Raw genomic sequence first — 22,824 nt, 5'->3', positions numbered from 1 at the left:
GTAGAAAATCAACTAATATAGAACAACTGAACAACAGCTTTAACTGGAGTACTTGGCATTTTTAGATCACTCGACCCAGCAGCAGAATATACACTCTTTCCAGGTTGCACGTAGACCATCAAGATAGAGCATATCCTGGGTCAAAAACCATAACAAATCACAAAGAATTGAAATTATACAAAGTATGCTCTCTAATCATAACCAGTAATGGAAAAATAACTGGAAAAAATCTATAAGCACGTGAAAATCAATTTCAAACTAACCATAACTTACCAAATATTTTGAACTGACTATAAATAAAAATACAAGCATACCAAAATTTGTTAGAGGAAACAAAAGTATTTCTTAGGAGGAAACTTACAGCATTAAATGTTTATACAGAAGATAAATCTTTCTTTTTTATATTTTATTTATTTTTTTACAGAGAGGAAGGGAGAAAGATAGAGAGTTAGAAACATCGATGAGAGAGAAACATCGATCAGCTGCCTCCTGCACATCTCCTACTGGGGATGTGCCCGCAACCAAGGTACATGCCCTTGACTGGAATCGAACCTGGGACCTTTCAGTCCGCAGGCCAACGCTCTATCTACTGAGCCAAACCGGTTTTGGCCAGAAGATAAATCTTGAATCAATAATCTAAGCTTCCAACTTAAGAATTTTTTAAAAAGTGGAAAAAAACCCCAAAGCAGCAGGAGGAAGGAAATAATAATGATGAGAGCAGATATAATGAACTTGATCACACAAAAAAACTATAAATAAAAATCAATGAAACCAAAACTGTTTCTCTGAAAAGATCATTAACATTGATAATTCTCTAGCAAAATTCACAAAGGGCAAAATGGACAACACAAATTAACAATATCAGGAATGAAAAAAGAGATACCAGACTCTGCAGACACTAACAGGACAACAGTAAGGAAATACTGTGTTGGGGGCCAAGGGGACTACTACTAATATAAATATGATAATTTAGGTTAAATAACCAATTCCCTGGAAACTGCATTGTGGGGAAGCATGAGACTTGGTCGGAAAGTTTGTAGGGAGGACATTCTGATAAAAGGGAAGTGTACAGAAGGCCATCTGCCCTGTTTATCGCAATTCTGACTTAGGGGAGTGACCTTCCCAAACAAGTCTGTGCACGAGCAGACCCCCGGGTGTTTACTGGAATCGTTATGCTTACATCTTTGGGTGTCCTTGCTTAAAAGACACTACAAACACATGTGTTCTCCCAAGATTACTTACCTTACTGATTGTATCTATAAGATAAACTTTATCTCAAACTGCTACTACAATAAAAGGCTAAAGAGGCAGGCAATCAAGGCTGTCTGGTTGCTATAGCCAGGCAGTCCCTTAGCCTTTCTTTCACAGCAAACGGTGTGTTGGAATAATCCATTCATCGCTCGCTCAGGGTCTGCTGGTCAGTCCTGGCACTGTATGTCAAGAACTATGAAGGGTCTGAGATTTTATCCTACTTACAAGCTAACTAGTTAACCTATTAATGCTTCATGGAGGCTGCAGAGGACACAAGATTCCTAGGTCAGATATGAAGGACTTTATTATTCACAGCACAGCAAGCATCATGAGCTTCATGTTGATTTTCATGGCTTGTACATAACTCCTAAGGCCATAGGGGCAATACAGCTAAGATTAGATGGATGCTACACATGTAATGGATTTGTATAGCCCCCAAGGAACACTAAATTTGCAGTGGTCAGCAAACTGCGGCTCGGCAAACCACGGCTTGCGAGCCACATGCGGCTCTTTGGCCCCTTGAGTGTGGCTCTTCCACAAAATACCGGCTCTTCCACAAAATACCGACTTCTGCACAGGGGCCATGAAGTTTCAGTCGCACTGTACGTGCGTGCCCGCACGTGGTATTTTGTGGAAGAGCCACACTCAAGGGACCAAAGAACTGCATGTGGCTCGTGAGCCGCGGTTTGCCGACCACGGATTTAGTGAATTTATCTCTTTTAAAACTGGCTCTGTATTGAGAGGGAGACGTTAGCTCAATGCTACTCAGAGCAAACACAGTTCTGAGAAAGGGCCCAGATAAAGAGTCATTGGAGCTTTGCATTTTGGATATACCTAGAGCATGCAGGGGTGCATAGAGCCCATGGCGGGTTTCCTATTCCAACACCCCAAACTACCAAAACCCACTCAAGGTGAACTAAGTGTCCAAATAGTACTCTAACAACTAAAGAATTCTTGTTTAAAAGCCTTCTGAAGTAGAAATCTCCACGGTTTCACTGGTGAATTCTACCAAACATTTAAAGAAGAAATAATTCTATACAATCTCTTCCAGAAAAATATAAGAGAAGCGAGAGAAAGGTGCAAAGGCAATTCAGTGGAGAAATGAAACTATTGGACTTTGATATGCAAAATAAATGAACCTCAATCTAAGCCTCACACCTTATACAAAAATTAATTCAAAAGGAATCGTGGATATAAATGTAAAACATAAAACTATAAAGTCTTTAGAACACATAAAATGAAGTCTTTGTGACTTAAGGTCAGGCACAGATGATTTTTCTCTTTTGTTTTATTAATAAGATGAGTAGTATTAATAAATTTCCTGATGTATAATGAATATTCACTACATTTTTGAAAGTTTTGTCATCTCAAACTGATGAGATTTTTTTAAAATCTGGAATATTTAATAGGCTATAAACCTTAGTAGTTTAGAGAATGAAAATATTCAGATTCTCTCATTTCTTGAGGATGTCTTAGAAAGACAAGACCCATAGGTTCTGAAAAGAGTATTTATTTTAATCCTTACCCAAGGACATATTTATTGATTTTTAGACAGAGAAAGTGAGAAAGAGAAAGAGACAGAGAGAGAGAAAGAGAGAGAGAGAGAGAGAGAGAGAGAGAGAGAGACACATCAATCAGCAGCCTCCTGAACTCCCTGACTGAGGATCCAACCCACAACTTAGGTATGTGCCCTGACCAGGAATTGAACCTACAACCTTTTGGTATATGGGACAGGCATTCCAACCAACTAAGTGACCCAGCCAGGGCCTTAAAAAATGTATTTAAAATAAGTTGTATTAAAGGAGGAGGCAAGAGCAGACAATGGAGTCAAAGACAGTCTCTTCAATAAATGGTGTTGGGAAATTGGACAGGTACATGCAAAAATAATAAAACTAGACCACCAACTTACACCATACACAAGAATAAACTTAAAATAGATAAAATACTTAAATGTAAGTTGTGAGACCATAAAAATCCTAGAAGAAACCATAGACAGCAAAATCTCAGACATCCCTCATAGCAATGTTTGTGGATACATCTCCTAGGGCAAAGGAAACTAAGGAGAAAATAAACAAATGGGACTACATCAAAATAAAAAGCTTCTGTACAGCAAAAGAAACCATCAACAAAATGAAAAGGGAGACCACTTAATGGGAGAACATATTTGGCAATGATACATATGATAAAGAGTTGTTATCCAAAATATATAAGGAACTCATACAACTTAACAAAAGGAAGACAAACAATCTAATTAAAAAATAGGCAAAGGACCTAAATAGACACTTCTCCAAAGCAGACATACAGATGGCCAAGAGACACATGAAAAAAATGCTCAGTCACTAATCATCAGAGAAATGCAAATTAAAACCACAATGAAATATCACCTCACAACTGTCAGAATGGCTATCATCAAAAACCCAACAAATAGCAAGTGCTGGCCGAGGATGTGGAGAAAAGGGAGCCCTAGTACACTGCTGGTGGGAATGCAGATTGGTGCAGCCACTATGTAAAACAGTATGGAGTTTCCTCAAAAAATTAAAAATGGAACTTCCATTTGACCCAGTGATCCCACTTTGGGGAATATATCCCCCCCCAAAAAAATCAGAAAGACTATATGCACCCCTATGTTCATAGCAGCATTATTTACAATAGCTAAGATTTGGAAATATCCCAAGTGCCCATCAGTAGATGAGTAGATAAAAAAGCTGTGGGACATTTACATTATGGAATACTATGCAGCTATAAAAAAGAGGGATCTCTTACCCTTTGGGACAGCATGGGTGGACCTGGAAAATATTATACTAAGTGAAATAAGCCAAACTGAGAAAGACAAATATCACATGATCTTACTTATTTGTGGAATCTAATGAACAAAATGAGTTGACCAACAAAATAAGACCTGAAGCAGGTAGGCATGAAACAGACTGACATACCTCGATGTGGGGTTGAGGGGACAAGAAAAGATAAACCAAAGAACTTATATACTTACTAGAGGCCCAGTGCATGAATTCATGCACAGATGGGGTCCGGCCAGGCCTGTCAGGAGGAGGAGACAGCGGAAGGTTGGCCAGCCAGCCCGATAGGGCCCAATCAGGACTGGGCCAGCTGGGGGGAGGGGCCGTGGGTGATTGGCTGGCCGGCCCTGCCCCTGATCAGAGTGGGGGGGCTGATTGGGGGCAGAGCTGGCTGGGGGGGAGGGGCTTCGAGCCTGTCGGGGTGGTGGGGGCCCATCAGGAATGGGGCTGGCTGGAGGGAGGGGCTGCAGGAAGTTGGCCACTGGCCCCGCCCCCTATTGGGGGTAGGGGGGGAGATCAGGGGTGGGGGCTGTGGGGAGAGGAGCTGTGGGCTGGTCAGGGTGGTGGGGGCCCATCTAGGGTGGGGGAGGGGCTGCCGGAGGTTGACCAGCCAGCCCGCCCCCCATGGACATGGGCAATAGAGTAGTGGGGTAGTAGGGTAGGGGCTGGGAGGGAGGGAGGGAAGGGGGAAATGGGAGATGTCTGTAATACTATCAACAATAAAAAATGTATTTTTAAAAAAATGACAATGAGGTATTACACCTGTCAGAATGGCTACCATCAACAAATGACAAGTGCTGGCGAGGATGTGGAGAAAAGGGAACCCTAGTACACTGCTGGTGGGAATGCAGACGGGTGTAGCCACTATGGAAAACAGTATGGAATTTCCTCAAAAAATTAAATATAAAACTGCCATTTGACACAGTGATCCCACTTCTAGGAATATATCCTAAGAAATCAGAAGCACCAATCAGAAAGGATATATGCACCCCTATGCTCATAGCAGTACAATTTACAATAGCTAAGAATTGGAAGCAGCCCAAGTGCCCATTGGTAGATGAGTGGATAAAAAAGCTGTGGTACATTCACACAATGGCATACTATGCAGCAATAAAAAAGAAGGATCTCTTACCCTTTGAGACAGCATGAAGGGACCTGGAGAATATTATGCTAAGCAAAATAAGCCAGTCAGAGAAAGACAAGTATCATATGATCTCACTCATATGTAGAATTTAATGAACAAAATAAACTGATGAACAAAAGAGATCCAGAGAGATAGACGCATGGAACAGACTGTAGAATCTCAAAGGGAAGGTGGGTATGGGTGGGTCCGTGGGAAGAGATCAACCAAAGAACTTGTATGCATATATGCATAACCCATGGACATAGACAATAGGGTGGAGAAGGCATGGGGTAGGGGGTAGGGGTGGGCTAGAAGGGGTCAGTGGGGGGGGGGTGGGGAAGGGGACATATGTAATACTTTTAACAATAATGATTTTAAAATAAAAAAATAAGTTATATTATTTTGAAATTTTGCTTTATGCATCACTCCTATTCAGGTTTATTGTCACCAGATGCTTTAGAGTACAGCTGGTTAGGCATAAAGGTGCCCAAATCTTTCATATAAAGAAGGCATTCTGTTTAACAGGAAAGAGCATGGACTTTTTGGCAAGATAGATCAGTTTCAAATCCTGGCCCTGCCACTTTTCAATGACTTTTCTCATGGAGCAGACGGTGATTCTTTTAGCACAGAGAAGGGGTCTTACTGAAAAGAGCGGAGTGGCCAGGTGTGAGAGATGACCTCGAATATTACTAAGTCATGCAATTGTTTTAAAGATTATGTATAACGCTTGTGCCTATTCAGCACAATGTTCTTTATTTATAGATCTGAAGGTTGTGTGCAACTTTCAGCGAACCTGAGGTTCTTCCTAATCTTTCATTTCTAAAGATAATATTTAAATGGCAACGAGAGGCAAGTGTTTGCTTTAAATGATCATACATATGTGGTTGGAGCAGAAAGTAGGTGTGATTGGAATATCTTCAAGATTCTATCTAATCCACACACGACTACATTCCAACTTACACCCACACAAAATAAGCTTTTAAATCTCTTGCCTAGCCTGTGAGCCTTACAGATCTTTCAGATTAGTTTTTAAGACTTACCCAGAAGTTAGTGTTTATAAAAGATTATTGTTGTTTTTTGGGGGGTGGATTTTTTTTTAACTGGAAATTGGTTTTTTCTCAGATCCACCCATTGCTATAACTGAAGTTCTTTGTCAAATTAGTAAACTATAATATCCTTTATTACCTTTTGTAAAGAAATCTGGTTTTATAAAAATAAATGATACTCGATAATTGTTAAAATTTAACAGTTCTAAACTAACACTCCTTTTAAGCGCCTGGTAATTTCAGCTTTGCTTGCTCCTCAAAGCATATAGAGTGTTTTGTAAAGTTAACCTGAGAATTCAAGACGGAAAGCATTCCTGACATAGGAAGGTCTAGTTTTAAACACAACAGCAAACATGTCAAATGACGGCTCCTATCTAGATTTCAAGGTCAGAGATCTCTCGCCTTTTCAAACATAAATTTCCCTGTAGAGATCCACGTCTCACTGGCTGCTCAAGTTTCCAGGAACCATCTCTCACATCTGGCCACTCCTCACTCTACCCAGTGACCCTTCACTGTGTTGAAAGAATCACTGTTTTCTCTGAGCCAGATGTCTTCTCCCTGTGCTCTGCTTGAAGTGGGGAAGGCAATATTTTCTGCCCTTTGCCTTCTTATTTTTCATACTTCTACGCTTTATCATACTGTTGTTTTGGTGTTTCTGGTTCTTGATGATACAACACTGTCAGTTCAAGCTCATGCTATGAGTTTCAACAGCTGTGGCATGTCTAAACTGCATTATCTTGAAAGTGTTGGCACTAGTGAAAAAAAGCAAGGAGCCAAATTAAAAAAAAACAAAGCATTTCAAAGGGTTCCTATGGATACATCCTGAAACCAGGAAGTAGACACCGGGTTGAGTTGACTCCATCTGCCTATAATGGCCTCTGAATCATTTGTGTACACACTGCACACAATACGTGCTTGAGGGAAATGAGAGCATCTGATGATTGTGATCACATCACTGACAGCGTGCCCTTTGCTTATAAAATCTATTCTTAAATGGGTTACTGCGTTTGAAGTGATTTATCACAATCATCAAGGATAAAATAGGAATACTGTACAAGGGGTGTGGAAACCAAGGTACAAAATGGTGTGCTTTATGTAGAGAAGTAATCAGAAAATAACGAGTATGCATCCTAATGAGACTGAAAAGACTTCCTTTTTATTGCAAGTTGAACCTGTGCAGAGCTGGACTCGGGCAGCAATCAAGTGGTGTTATGTTCTTTTGCATCTGATTTTATGAGACTTTTATGTGTCAGTGTGGCTTTCCTCTTTATGTATTCATATTTTAGTTTTAATATATTTGCTTGGAGTTTGATTTTTAATGAGATAAAGCTTTCATAGTATAAATGTAAATGCTACTGTATAGCCCCTGAGTTTAAGGGGCAGGGGAAGACTCAGAAAAAGAGGAATATATTCTGAAGTGAAGATCAGCTTATTTTTCATTTAAAAAGAAAATACTTTTTGCCCTGGCTGGTTTGGCTCAATAGATAGAATGTCGGCCTGCAGACTCAAGGGTCCCAGGTTCGATTCCGGTCAAGGGCATGTACCTGGGTTGCGGCCACATACCCAGTAGGGAGTGTGCAGGAGGCAGCTGATTGATGTTTCTCTCTCATCGATGTTTCTCTCTCATAGATGTTTCTAACTCTCTATCCCTCTCCCTTCCACTCTGTAAAAAAATCAATAAAATATATAGTTAAAAAAATAAAAAAGAAAATACTTTTTATCTCTATATATTTAGTGAGTTTTTTTTCTGGGTAATTTTCCTATACCTAAACTTTTCTGTTTAGTCCTAAATGTTTTTCTTTACAATTTCTTTATAATTTCTTAAGATCTTTGCCTATAATGTATATTGGAAATATTTTTCCTAGTTTGTGATTTGCTTTTTAGTTTTGTTTGTGGGTTGTTGTTGTTGTTTGACATTCGGAAAGCTAAAGTTCTCATGTAATTAAATATATGAATATTTTCCTTTGGTGTTTCTGTCTGTACTGTTCTTTAGTACCCTAAAATTACATGTAAAGTTATACTTTTATTCAGTAATTCCACAGTTGTTGTTTTTTAACAATCAATTTTTAAATCTACTTGGAATTTATCTTGATGTTAAACTACAGTTCTCAGCCAGGGCTATGTATTAGAATTACATGAGAGAGAAAAATTGTGCCTACATCCCATCCCAGACTAATTTATTTAGAATCTCTGAGGATGGGGAATGACCACTGTATTTTTCAATTTTTTCTGCAGTTGATTTGTGCTGTGCAACCAGAATCAGGAACTACTATGTAAAGAGTCAAGCATGAATCCAATGTTTTCTTTTTCCAAGATGTTCCAATCCACCTTGCAAGGTTTTTTGAGGAATGCTTTCTGATATGAAAATGATCCTGATAAAATGAGCATAAGTAAAACATATTGATATAAACTTTATATATGTATACATATATGCCAGTAGTCTCTGATTCCAACTTTACACACATGCATATAGTGCTACATAAAAGACTGGAAAAACACATCCAAATCTTACTGAGGGTTATTTCAGGGTGGTGAAATTTTAAATTCTCTTTTTTTTTTTTTGCATTTTCCAAATTCTCTACAAGAAGCATATGTTACCCTTTATAATAAGAAATGTTAGTTGCAAAAGATCACTCATTTTTAAAAAGATTAATTTCTAGTCATGATTTTCTAAATAGTGCATAGAAGAGTGTCAGAAAGATTGCAACAGTGATAATATCATTAGATTAATTCGACAGCTTATGAAGTGGCTTATTAGATTATGACTTGCATACATAAGTTTTACTTTATTAGCTGCTTGTATTTTTATAGACAAATACTTATTTTATATACATATAGTTATATAAATTACAACTACTTATACGTTTATTAATTTTTTGCTTTTTAATATTGCCCTGGCTGGTGTAGATCAGTTGGTTGAGCATCATCCCATGCACTGAAGGGTCACAGGTTCAATTCCCGGTCAGGTCATATGCCCAGGTTGTAGGTTTGATCCCCAGTGGGGTGAGTACAGGAGGCAACCAATTGATGTTTTTCTCTCCTCCCTTTCTCTCACTATAAAAAAAAATCAATAAGAACATAATTTTAAAAATATGTTATCTGAGAATAAAATACAGTTGGGAAAGACTGCTAAAAAGAATCAATATAGTTCAGTCTTTGATTTCCTTGGCCAATGAGAAAATCATAGCAGCCAATATGGTTTTATCTTAGCTTGTGTTAGCACATTTCCTCACTCTGCAGAGAGAAAACAATTTAATAAGATTTTGCACTCATATAGGATTTCTAAAGACATTAGAGACCAAAACTTTAGACAACATTCAGTCCATTCTCCTGTTTACAATTGATAAGACTTTTTGAAGACCATTTATTTCTCAGAGCCTTACAAAAATTTCTGTATTGAGTTGGCAGAATTTTACTCTATTTAACTGAATTTAAAATTCCATTGCTTTTAAGATTCATCACTAATTTTATGAAGAAAGAAAAAGTATTGCTAATCAAATTATGACACAGTGTTTTTCAAGCACATACACTATTAGATACATTCAATTTCAAGGTCTGGAAATACAAGCATTACTCTCTTCAATTGAGAATTTTGAAAGATAAGGAAACTTTCCTGTCCAGTACATCCAGGATTTGAACTAATATCCAGATTGCTCTACACCATACAAACAATTAAGTTGTAGATGTTACAACTGAGTTTAGTGAAGAGAGGTGTCATGTGATAATTTGTTAGGAGACTTAGTTCAAGTGATAAAGGTATTATGGTGGGAGGTCAACCTGAGAAGTACCATAGGCCATCATCTTCCCACCAATCCAAGTAACACTCAAATGACCTATTTGGAGACATTTCTGCCATATTAAGTGTAATGTCTTCTAAATCAGTAAGAGTTTGCTGAAGCTTTCTGATTGATTGGTTAAATGACTCAGGCACCTACTTTGTCATAGCTTTGGCACCTTCCCTAAGTGCTAGAGTGGAGTGAGGGGATGTGAAACATTTTATCCTAAATATTTAACTCCTTCTATCTGAGCGGTGTGGCAATTACTGTATATTACTTAGTCAAGTCTTAAAATCATAGATTTGAAAAGGAGTCTTAGAGTTTCTCTTAAAACAATCCCCTCATCTTACGGATAAGGGATCTAGAGCCTCTGGGAGTAAATAATTTGCTGCAGATCCCATGTCACATAGAGGCAGAGCCAAGACTAGAATCCAGGCCCTTGGTGAAATATGCCCTTCGTACTGTTTCATACTCCTGGCATTCAGGGATCCAATGAAGATTATGGTTATTAAGTAATTTTAAATGCACTTACTTTGAAAACCATGAGCTTACTTTGGCCTATTTGTTTTGTGTTTGCTTCACCTACCTTGGGGAAAATCCAAAAACGAAACTAGCAGTGACAACTTACTCGTCACTTACAGAGTTCAAAGCAGTGGCCAAGTACACATTATTTAATGTAATCCTCTCAGTAACCTTGGGAGGAAATGAGTTGAAATAGATTAAGTAATTTACCCACTGTTACACAGTTAAGTGACAGAACTGAGCGTGTCAGGCTCTAAAGCTAATTAGCTGCTACACTCTTCTCCCTTCTTTTCATTAAAACTATGCAGTATTTTGTACTGTATAGAAGACAGACATGCCGGGCCTCTCTCGCATTTGCAAAAAAAGACTTTGACAGACTTTCCAGAACATTCATAGCCCCTTTGGAAGAGGAGTAGGAGGGAAAACACTTGTTGGGAGGGATCTTGCACTGGTTCTGCTTGCACTGTGTTTGTAAAGCGGGGAAGAAAAGGCATTCCATTTTTTCACTGGTAGCATAGCCTCTTTCTCGTCAACCAGGTTATCATTCATTTTTATTAAGTATTATACTTTGTGCCTGGCCAACGTGGCTCAGTGGTTGAGTGTCGAACCATGAACCAGGAGGTCACAGTTTGATTCCCGGTCAGGGCACATGCCCAGGTTGCCAGCTCGATCCCCAGTGATGGGTGTGCAGGAGGCAGCCGATCAATGATTCTCTCTCATCATTGCCGTTTCTATCTCTCTATCCTCCTCCCTTCCTCTTTTTAAAGTATACTTTTTCTTGAGGTGTGTTAAAGAAACTAAGATTCTTTGCTTACATTTTGTTATATGATTTTAGTTGTATATTTATTCATTCCATTATTAACAAGTGTACTTTTTCAGCATTTTTTGGTCCCTTTACAAATATTCAACCTTGTATTTTGTAAAACATGTTGACAATGACCTCCAATAGAGTTATGTCATTGGTAAGAGTCATAAAATGCTCTCTTCAGGAATAGCGTATAGCATTAACTTATAGCTCTCTTGTTACAATTTTTTTTTCTTTAAAATTTTTAAAAATTAAATTCTAAAATTTGAATCAATGTTTGTTATGTTCCCACATATACCTGAATGGTTTTGTATACAAATGTTAATGGGGTATATAAGACGCTAATCTATATACAAACTGGGCAGACCTTCAGGACAAAGAGGGATTGCATTGGTTATTGTTTTATTGGCCCAAAGAACTATCTTAAAATTATTTAATAAAATTGACTTTTTTTGAAGATTTTATTAGTATTAAACAGTGTATGGTTTTTTAAAAATATATTTTTATTGATTTCTGAGAGGATGGGAGAGGGAGAGAGAAATAGAAACATCAATGATGAGAGAGAAACATTAATCAGCTGCCTCCTGCATGCCCCCTACTGGGGATTGAGCCCACAACCCAGGCATGTGCCCTGACTGGTAATCAAACCATCACTTCCTGGTTCATAGGTCTGCACTCACCCAATAAGCCACACCAGCCAGACTAACAGTGTATGATTTTAAAGATGCAGCCAGAATAATATTGAAAAAGAACAAAATTAGACTCACATGACTTGATTTTAAGACTTACTATGTTATTTTTTTTAATTAGAAATGTCTTTTTTAATATATTCTATTGCAAACTGAACACATAGGAAAATTGGAGGAATTCAGTGGAAGACGATTTAAAAACAAAATTAAGAAATAAATATTACCAACAAAAAACAAACAAAATACGCTGAACTGCCAGATACCACTATTGATAAATTTGTGGATATTCTCCTTATGATTTTAAAATGTAGATGCTACAAATAACTTTTATTAATTTGATTTATGTGACTTTACAAAATTCACTCATTTCACAGACCTAACACGAAATTATGGAACTTTTAGTAGACCTGCTTGCTTTGAGAAATAACAAAGATAAATAAACAGAAGCATAAAAATGATGAAATATTGAAATAGATTCTGGATAGGTGCAAAATATTTTTTTTCTAGAATGCAAATGGAAAATTTGCAAGCCTTTCTACAAAATAATTTTTTCTTTGGCAAATTTGTTAATTCATAAAGAAGCATAAACATTAGTGGAATATGTCTTTAAAATGTATTTCAGCCCAGCTGGTGGGGTTCAATGGTTGTGTCGACCTATGAACCAGGAAGTCATGGTTCAATTCCGGGCTGCAGGCTTGATCCCCAGTAGGAGGCATGCAGGAGGCAGCTGACCAGTGATTCTCTCTCATCATTGATGTTTCTATTTCTCTTAAAAAAAAAAAAAAAAAAACTCTTTAAAAAAAAGAAAAAAGAGTGTGGGTCATTATAGGATTCTGCCTACCACAGAGAATGTATCGTGAATCAAACTAGAAAATAAATGAAGAGAGACAATTTGGTTGGGGTTAAATATTGAGTTTAATTTTCAAGATATTGAATTTGAAATTCCTCTGTGTCATCTGGGTGTAAAGTACTGTATTTGATGACTTTCTACAGTACCTATGGGCTGTGGCACACATTCCACTTTTCCACTTCAGCACAAATACTGAAAACTCATCTTCTAAGTAACTATACTCAGCCAACTGAACAAAAGTAGTAATCGCATGAATAGTAAGAGCATCTTAAAATTTCTTTGCATTATTATATTACAATCTTAATGTAAAATTTCAATTTTATGTACTCTAATTTTACTTATGGTTTTGTGTATATGTGTGTTTACACATACACACACACATCTTGAAATAATACAAAATGCTTTCCTAAGATATATTTGCTTCTAAGTAGTATGGGATAGTCCTATGAAAGATGTATGCCCAAACTACTTGTTTTACATATTTCATCAACAATATACACTTTCCCCCCAATATTTTCTGTGCTCTCTGGCTTCAGGACAGAAACGAAAACACATTCTTTCTTATGCTTTGAATTCTAAGGAGAATTATCATTATAATGACATGTTATCATGTCCTTCTACAGAGTGTAATCTCATGCAGTGAAATGTAATGCCCAATATTATATAGTTGGTGTCCATGAATATGGTTGCATTTTACATTCACAGTGGGTGGGTTGGCATTTTATAGGAAGAGTCTGTGTTACAGCTACACAACTGCCCACAAAGTTTAAAACAGTGCCCGGATGGGAGGAGACACTGCCTGAAGCCTGTCAGAGCACTCTTACATGAACAACATCAAACAAGATGGTGGATGGCTTCATTAGCAGCCTGTTTGAATAGCATTTTCTCCCTTTGAGATAAAAATGTTCTAAGAGTTTGTTTAGGTCTACTAATGAATATTCCATCCCAGCTGGGGAGAGCACACAGGGGAATGCTACACAAACAAGCCTTGCAGAAACTCACCACCCTTTGTGCTAAGTGGTGGATCAGCTGGAGAGGATGTGGCTGCATATTCGAGAGCACGGACTCTTTCAAAGGTGGTTTTCTTGTTTTTGTTTGGTTTTGTTTGCTGCGTGAGACACCTGAATTCTCACTTTCAGTCTGAGTTCTGTACATGTGGAAATTAAATTAGATTAGTATTTATTTAGTAAACAACTATTTTAAGAGTTGTCAAACCATCCTTCCTAAAAACTTCTATGAGGCTGAAACTTTATATGGAATAAAAAAATTAAAAGGTTTACATATAAGTATGTTTTGCTATGTCAGATGATGATTTTAGTTTATGAGTTTTTTAAAAAATCTTTGAAGTGTATCAGCCCTTACAAGTTCACAAGATCTGGAGGATTAGGTCCTTCATTTGCATTTTTGTTTTTTTCTTTAGCTCAAAATAGATTTGATTAAAAAACAAAATTTGGCACACGATCAATCCAGAATAGTATTTTATTGCTTCTGTTACTTAAAAAATCAACCAACCAACAATGGTATGCTTCAAGGTGTGATTAACATATAAGTATACAACAGTTACATTTCAGATATATCTCATTTCATTTTATGCTATATTCACCCATGGGGTTCCACATTTATGGAATAGTGTGTTGAAATTTTACAATTTAGTTCACTCTCCTTGCATTTATCAAAAACCCATAAATTTACTATTGGTGTTGCTTTTGTTTTGTTTTTTGCCAAGTTGCAACAAATGAGTCCTTATACTAGTATATATACACAGGTTTGAGGTGTAATTTATTATTAAAATGAACAGGTTTGTATAAAAGTTCATCCAGTAGACATTTGAATTGTAAGAAACTTAAAGTTATGGTTGAAATGCTAAAATTAAGTTGCCACACCCTACCTCAGGAATGTATATTATAGGGTCCAGATTTTACACTATAAGACATCTATATAAGTAAGGATTACAGAAATCAGTACACTTCTTGTAACGTGTAATCTACTTGGAACATTGTTCTTTTTCTTTTTCTGTATTTTTAAATATATTTTTACTAGAGACCCGGTGCACAAAAGTTTGTGCACTGGAGGTGGAGGGGAGTGGGAGGGGGAGTGTCCCTCAGCCCCACTTGTGCCCTCTCACAGTCTGGGACCCCTTGGGAGATAACCACCTGCTGGCTTAGGCCCGCTCCCCGGGTGGCAGATGGCAGGCCCGATCCCTCGGTGCCTGCCCCGCCTCCCCGGGTCGCGCACACAGCAGGGCTGATCCGGGGATTGGGGTGCTGCCCCGGGTCAGGTCACACATTTATGGAGTATGTTCATTACTGTGCAACTTTCCTTCTCAGAAATGTGCTCAGGATCCCAACTACACCATGAAACGTTATCTCCTTATCTTGGAGGCCCCCTAACAGGGCTGGTCTTTTTAATCAACCATTTAGTAACACAATTGTCACCTTTCAGCTATACGCTAGACTGCAGTTAGTTAAAACTTTTTGCTCTGCCTTGAACTGCAACTTGGGTTTTTACACCTACACGCACCTCGCCTATAGAGGCATATTCGGCATGAAGCTAATGAAGCCTAGTCTGTAGGGCCCCTGGCTTGCATAGGGCCCCACAAATTGAATAAGCTTCAACCCCCACATAATCAGGACCTGCCCCAGGCTTCACCTTTTATTATTTCTCCTACATATGGGCATCTCCTCTTAGGACTTGCGCACATGCCTGTTTTCTCTCTCTTACATATTGTGCTTGTGTGTATTGTCAGTTTTAGGAGCTCTGAGGTTTCCACTCTGTAGTTGTATTATCTTTTTCATCAGGTAATATAATAAATGACTCCACAATAGGCATTATCTCTTCTTTATATTTTGTACCAGAATATAAGAGTTTTGGTTTGATGTTTTTAATGTACTGAAGAAACATTTTGACCAACTGCTTCTGAGGAAGTTTGAAACTGTTGGTTTATTTATAAGTATCTACATTAAAGATTATTAGAGAATAAAACTATAATTTTCCGACACCAAGATCATTTAAATAAAAATCAAAATAAGTGGACATTTATGGAGTATGTTCATTACTGTGCATTTAAACCCAGCATGTGTGGATAGTAAATACGTGCAGAATAAATCATAGGTAAGTCAGGACTAGGAGTGCAGAGTGGAGAGTGTTACTCCCTGGTTCGTATCCCTGAAGAAACCAGGGAACATTAACTGGCTTCTGGGATGGGCTGGATCCAGAACCAATCTCTCTCTCATTTGGTTCTACTTTTTTCTGTGTTGGACTTACTTTCAGGCAGCTCTGATCCACACTCTCGCATGACCTTCAGCACCTGTAAGCATACATTCTTTGAGCTCAGAAGGCCCAAAGTAAAAAATAAAAATTAAGTTCCTTTTCCTTAAACTTAGCAACAAAAATTGTGAAATCAAGTCTCATTGGGCCAACTGGAGGCACAACCTGAGTCTCCTTTCCCTCTTGACCTGTGCCTGGGGAATGGGCCAGGGCTGGGCCCGGAGTACATCTGGGGAGTAGGCTAACCACACTGAAACCATGTGGATTGGGAAAACAGTAGGAGGTGGTTTCCTAATAGAAAATTGAGAAGGCCACTTCCATATCTTAATAGAAAATGTGAAGAATAGTGACAAGCTAATGGAAATCTTTATAAACTGCTGGTTGGAGTATAATTTGGTAGACTTACAGTAACAGATAGGTTGAGATCATCTTGTGAAGTTGAACATTTGCGTTGTCTATGGCCCGGCAGTCTCACTCCTCGAGTGTGTCCCAGAGAAATGCTTTTCACACATGTACAGGAATATCCATGGCAACTTATTCAGATTATTTATTTATTAGTTATTTGGAGTTATAAATGGTGATAGTCTATCATCCAACCTTTCTTCATTTGTGAGCTGGGATACTTGTATAAAGAGAAACACCACCTCATCTACTAATACAGCATATATAGGAAAGACGGTAAATATTTGGCTTTCTTGCCTTTATCAATTTTCAAAATCATGATTTGGTTTCCTTCTATGGCAACCAATTTTTTGGTATCTGTGTGAACTCATGTATTTAAACACTTTTGATGCATTTCAGTACATTACTATTCTAATTGTTGCTCAAATTGTTTCATCTTTGGCTAGTAGTAACCTTTTCAAGTTGGCTTCTAAGTCCATTAGGCAAGAGCCTGGTAATCTTCGATAGTATCCCTTCTTTCTGGTTTGATGAGATGCTCTGTCATCCTCTTATACATTCTCTGCCCCAACTCCGAGGAGAGTAGAAAGAGAAAAAGAACAAAGTTCATCTTTCCTTTTGTGCATTTTTCCTTTGAGTGAAAAATAATAGATGGAGATGGTACTAGAGGTGCTCGTTGTTACTGGGCTCACCATTGTTTCTTGTTTTTTTTCCCAGTGGACAGCACTAGGAATGTACACATATACATCGAGGATTCATAGTGATATCTCTAATTTAAATTCAAGGCTACAGGGTTTTATTCAACTTCTGGATTACATTATATTTCTCTTTTCCCACATTGGGAATGCTGGTTCTTAAAGCACTTAATATATGATTTTAAAAATTGCTTTTAATAGTTGATCATTTTTATTATTTGATCAGTTGAACTGGCGATAACTTTTATTGTTTTTACAGTTAAGCTCACTAAAAAATTATCTTAAAAATATCATTCTTTTCCTAAAGAAAATTTTAAGTTGAAGTATTTTATATTTAACTAGTTCAATTATTGGGATATTCCACTTCTCTTCTAGGAATGTGTGATTTTGGCAATGCTACTATTTTCCAGTTCGGGGTATAAAGTCTGAAAAACATGACTTTTAGATAATCAAATTTAGTCAGGTAAGTGTTCTTTTTACACATTTCACATTTTTGTCCATGTAAAAAACATGATGCTAAATTTAGTGATTATTTAGTCTTGCATGAAAGAATGTTTTGTGAGAGAGCCTGGGATTAGCTTACAATGGCATCAACATAAAAAAAGATAGGCCCGGCCTTTCAGGTCCTCATCAGTAAGATATAGACTTTATCAACCCTACCTAGCAGGTTGGTGGGGAGTTAGAGCCAGTCTAGGATTAAATGCCTAAAGGTGTCTTCCTAAGCAGGCTCTTCACAAAATGTAGGAATTAAAATAACGTGTCTGAATTTACATCCTTATGCGATAGAGCTGCAGTGGATCCTTGAATGATAAGAGGCCAATGTTCATACATGTTCTTTCCACTAAGGTAAAACTTGTGATTTAAAATATGTGAACTATACACATGGTTAATTCTCTACATACTCATCCTTTCTTATTTGTATATAAATATACATGTGTACACATGTGTGTATGGGCATAAACTCATATATATACATATGCATATGTATATACACACATATGTTCATATGTAAATAAAATAAAGGACAAGTATTTAGAGAGCTAAGCATGTATAAAATTCACAGATATACCCAATACATACATATGGTTGACACAATTTCTTCAGGTAATGAGTTCTATATATCTACTACATGTTTTTTTTTAAATATATATTTTATTGATTTTTTTTTTTTTACAGAGAGGAAGGGAGAGGGATAGAGAGTTAGAAACATCGATGAGAGAGAAACATCGATCAGCTGCCTCCTGCATGCCCCCTACTGGGGATGTGCCCACAGCCAAGGTACATGCCCTTGACCGGAATCGAACCTGGGACCCTTGAGTCCGCAGGCTGACACTCTATCCACTGAGCCAAACTGGTTAGGGCTCTACTACATGTTTTAACAATCTGTCTTTGAAGTATACAACTAATTTAGATCATAATTCCAAGGACCAAGTTTATCTTCTAGTCTTGAACCTTGTCAAATTCTCAGCTTGTGCTCAAGAAATATTAAATTATGACCATAATGTTATAGAAAGCAAAGTAAACAATTAAAAAATCAAGTCATATCCAGGGAAAAAATTAATTGGTCATTTATAGAAAACTAAGTCAATAGCCATTCTGATGTCAATTCTTCTACCAAGGTAGACTATAAGAAAAAGAACAAGATAGACTATAAGAAAAAGAACAATCTCCCTAGCTAGTTTGGCTCAGTGGATAGAGTGTCAGCCTGTAGACTGAGGGTCCTGGGTTCGATTCTGGTCAAGGGCACATACCTGGGTTGTGGGCTCGATCCCCAATAGGGGGCATGCAGGAGGCAGCCGATTGATGATTCTCTCTCATTATTGATGTTTCTATCTCTCCCTCTCCCATCCTCTCTGAAATCAATCCTATCTAATAATAGACAAACATGGTAATTGACCGTACCTTCGCTATGCCTCCCATTGGCTAATCAGCACGATATGCAAATTAACTGCCAACAAAGATGGTGGCTAATTTGCATAGTGCAGGCAGGGCAGGACAGCACCATCCCGCCTCCCCTGCAGTCATCCGGGCCTGCTATCTGCAACCCGGGGCGGTGGGTGTCTGTGTGCAACCCAACCCGGGGCAGCCAGGCAGGGCAGTAGCCACTGGAGTTAGGATGAATTAATTAATAAATAAAAGGAGGCACTGGGGCTCCTAGGAATATTTTTAGCAAGAAATGATAATTTCATGGACCAGGAGGGAGACTGCAGAAACTGAAAGGAAGGAAATGAAGCAAGCCCAAATGTTATTGAAGGAAATAGTCTAAATATTTGGGAGAAAACTGGACTTAAAGTTCTGTAGGCTTTCAAGGCTGAAGGCCAAGGAGGTTTGCAATGGATTTATGTTCAGATGTTATTTTTTTCCTAAAGTTGTAAGCTTCTTGTAGGTCAGGGATTAAGGACTTAGGATAATTTTGCACATTTTTTTTGGTAGATGCACATTTAGTAAATATCTAATATTATTCTCCTCCCCTATTCCAGTGCTGTGGTCTGAACGTTTGCATCTCCCCCAAATTCTTATGGTGAATTCTTAACCCCAATGAGATGGCATTAGGAGGTGGGGCCTTTGGGACGTGATTAGAGCCCTCATGAATGGGATTCGTGTTCTTATAAAAGAAACCTCAGAGGGAATCCCTCGCCCCTTCTACCAGGTGAGGGCGGATACATAGAGAAGTTGGAAGTCTCCAGAGGCTCTTCACCAGCACCTGGCCATGCACGAACCTGGACTTCCTGTCTCCAGAACTGTGAGCAGTAAGTTTCTGCTGTTTGTAAGCCACCAGATCAGCAGTGTTCTGTTCTAGCAGATGTCCAGGAATATAGGGAATCTCGGAACTGTCCCCATCTGAGCTATCCAGGGGTAACACTAGGTAGCATCTACCGTGATAATAGATGTGATGGATTCCACGGCTACACAGTCCAGAAAAGGAGCAAGACTGTGAACATGACCAAGGGAAACGAAGCCAGCTTTCCGGTGAACGGGGTATCTCCTTGTCTCCACGTTCAAAGCTTGAAAGACTTCTGTGGCCTCAACTCAGTTATAGCCCGCCCGTGAGTAAGCGGCCGCCTAGAAGGAAGCAGAGGAGGTTGGTAGGCAGTTCATCTCACCTGCAACATGGGAGGAAACGAGACTCCCCACCTTTGTGTGCAGAGTAAAGAAAAGGATTGGACACTGGATAGCAATGACAACAGGCATTTCTCCATGGCTGGTCTTTCTTTTTTTAAATTAATTTATTTGTTGTGTTAAGCCTCACTTGAGGCTATTTTTCCCATTGATTTTTAGAGAGAATAGAAGAAAGGGGGAGAGACAGAGAGAGGAAAACATCGATATGAAAGAGACACATCAGTTGGTTGCCTAATGCTAGAGCCTGCAACCGAGGTAGGTGCCCTTGACCGGAATCGAACCCGGGACCCTTAAGTCCACAGGCCAACGCTCTATCCGCTGAGCCAAGCTTGCTAGGGCTCCATGGCTATTGGAAAACATATAGGATTTAAAAACTCATTAAAGGATTAAAATAATCTAGTTTGGGCCAAGCCTTCCTGAAAAAAAGGCTCAAACCATTTCTTTTTTTTTTTCTAAAGATCACTGATATTCATTATTCAAACCATTTCTATGATTTACTCTTTTCCCTTCAGAAACCCAAATCCACCCTTGGAAATATTGAAAAGACCGAGTGTGTCCAACCCTAGTCTAGTCACTGATTTCAGTGATGGGAATGTGAACACAGAAATCTGAGGTTACTGGACAGTTTTGAGAAAACCCTTGAGATATAAAGCTGCTTTCTGGTAGGATTTAGTCCAATCACTATGAGAGATTGGGCACTGTCTAGGAATAGGAAAGCAGGGATTCAGTGAAAACTCATTTCGATTCTCAATAGTCTGATTTGGGGTTTTTGTTTTGTTGTGTTGTGTTTTTGCAGTTTCTCTGCTTTGAACCCATAAACTAACCAAGCGGGCAGTTTCATAAAGCGGAGCGTACATAAATCTCAGTAACAGGAAACAGACCACTAGGGGGGATTGTTAAGCCATTTGTGCAAAAAAGAATGACTCTTAACTTTGGAAAATGACTGCCGTTTCATTCCTTTAAATTGTCATTAGTCAACTTCAAGCAGGCGCAGCGGACCAGACCTGGAACTCAATCTTTGTAAGCGAACTCCTATCTCCACCAGAAGCTATCAAATGCCTGTAAACATCCCTTTCTTGTTTTAATTGCGAAAGGATTAATGCGGGCTTTGAAGGAATAGCTGTTCCCACTCGCTACCTGCCTCCAGAAGCAGCTGTTCCCACAGCATCTGGCAGGTGCAGCCCAGAAGCCGGGCCCTGCCCTTACCATGGAGCGGGCGGTATATTTGCAGAGTCCAATGTGTGTTCAGCCCTGAATTAGTCAACGTGGTTATCTAAATTCTCCTAAACCCAAAGCCTAACAAGAAAATCGCAGAGTAATTCCCCCACAATTATTACAGAGGGACGGGGATCAGAAGGGAATGCAAGAGGCCAGACTAAATGAAGCATTTTTCAGACAAAGAGGCAGAACTCTGAGAGAGAGAGAGAGAGAGAGAGAGAGAGAGAGAGAGAGAGAGAGGCTAAAATGCACATGTGGGGATTGTTTAAACAAAATGCCAGTATTTTTTTAGAATTGCTTCTCCAGTGGTGAAGATAGCTTGCATGTCAATAATCTCTTTCAAATCAGTGACTAGAACTCGCTCCCATCACATCCCAGGCTTGGTGTCTTGGAGGATGTGTTTGGAAAAGTCAAGAGAAGAAGGGGCTGGGGGTGGGGCAGGGGTTGGGGGGCAGGGATGGGACAGTACATCCAAAAGGCTCTCAATTGTTTCAGTCATTAAACACTGGTATTTAATTTGAGTTTAGTCATCCCGGGTATTATTATTTGGGCCACAGCAAAAAAGAGAATGAAATAAGTATCATAAAAGAGTGAGGAGGAGCCAAGCTGCTTTGGGCAAAGAAGGCTAATAAAGGAGTGTTTATAACTGCTGGATGGTGGAATATACTTCCCACCCCCACCCCCTGCCGAGAAGAATGTCAAATTCTGTCCCCCTTTTTCCCTCGTAAAGCATGCTAAAAGGAAAATTCTTCACAGAATCTTAAAGAACTTTCTTGACACAACAGCTGCAAAATCTATTTTCTAAACAAAGATTTATACATATTTATATGAGCTTAATCCAGATTTTTTTTTTAATAAATCATCCTCAGAACTGCAGAGGTAAACTATATGTAAATACCTCAAGTAATAGGCTTGTAGTGCAAATCACATCATTTTATCTTCAATTCTGCATTCGTTTTTCTGGCTTAAAGGTGCATCAGAGATATGCATTTTAGCATATTCAGAACACGGGGCGTGAAATTAAATGTTTGACAGAGTGAGAAAAATATACAGACTTTGGAGATGCCTTAAAAATAGTAATTTATGCAGATCTAGAGGAGTGAAATCATTTGCAATGGAGTGACCCTCTCTCCAGGAATTTTGTGCTCAGTGTTCTTCCCTAATCTCCTGCTGTATCTTCATTTTTCATTGAACTAGCCAGTTTTCTGCGGCGCCGTCTTGTAGATAAGGGGAGTGCTAAAGAAGAAGAAAGAGGACGCTCGGTGGGT

General features: G+C 38.6%; 1 protein-coding gene across 3 annotated transcripts in view; it reads left to right on the top strand.

The window, feature by feature from the left end:
* GPR180 (G protein-coupled receptor 180) overlaps nt 1-21,928 on the top strand; it is a 58,951-nt gene extending 37,023 nt beyond the window's left edge. The window contains exons 9-10 of one of the 3 annotated variants that reach the window (XM_070408778.1): nt 17,594-17,681; nt 21,313-21,928. In XM_070408778.1, the coding sequence (XP_070264879.1) occupies nt 17,594-17,647 (54 nt within the window). In that variant the 3' untranslated portion in view covers nt 17,648-17,681; nt 21,313-21,928. Of the gene's footprint in view, nt 1-8,450; nt 8,506-17,593; nt 17,682-19,698 lie in introns of those variants that run through there. The other 2 variants (XM_070408777.1, XM_070408779.1) reach the window with 2 other exon arrangements.
* The last annotated feature ends 896 nt before the right edge of the window (nt 21,929-22,824 follow it).

The sequence above is a fragment of the Myotis yumanensis genome, unplaced genomic scaffold (genome assembly GCF_028538775.1).
Source record: "Myotis yumanensis isolate MYYU_CA2020_CCGP unplaced genomic scaffold, mMyoYum1.0.hap1 SCAF_3, whole genome shotgun sequence".
NCBI classification, from domain to species: domain Eukaryota; kingdom Metazoa; phylum Chordata; class Mammalia; order Chiroptera; family Vespertilionidae; genus Myotis; species Myotis yumanensis.
Note: the sequence above shows the minus strand (reverse complement) of the source record. Positions and strands in the feature narration are given on the sequence as shown.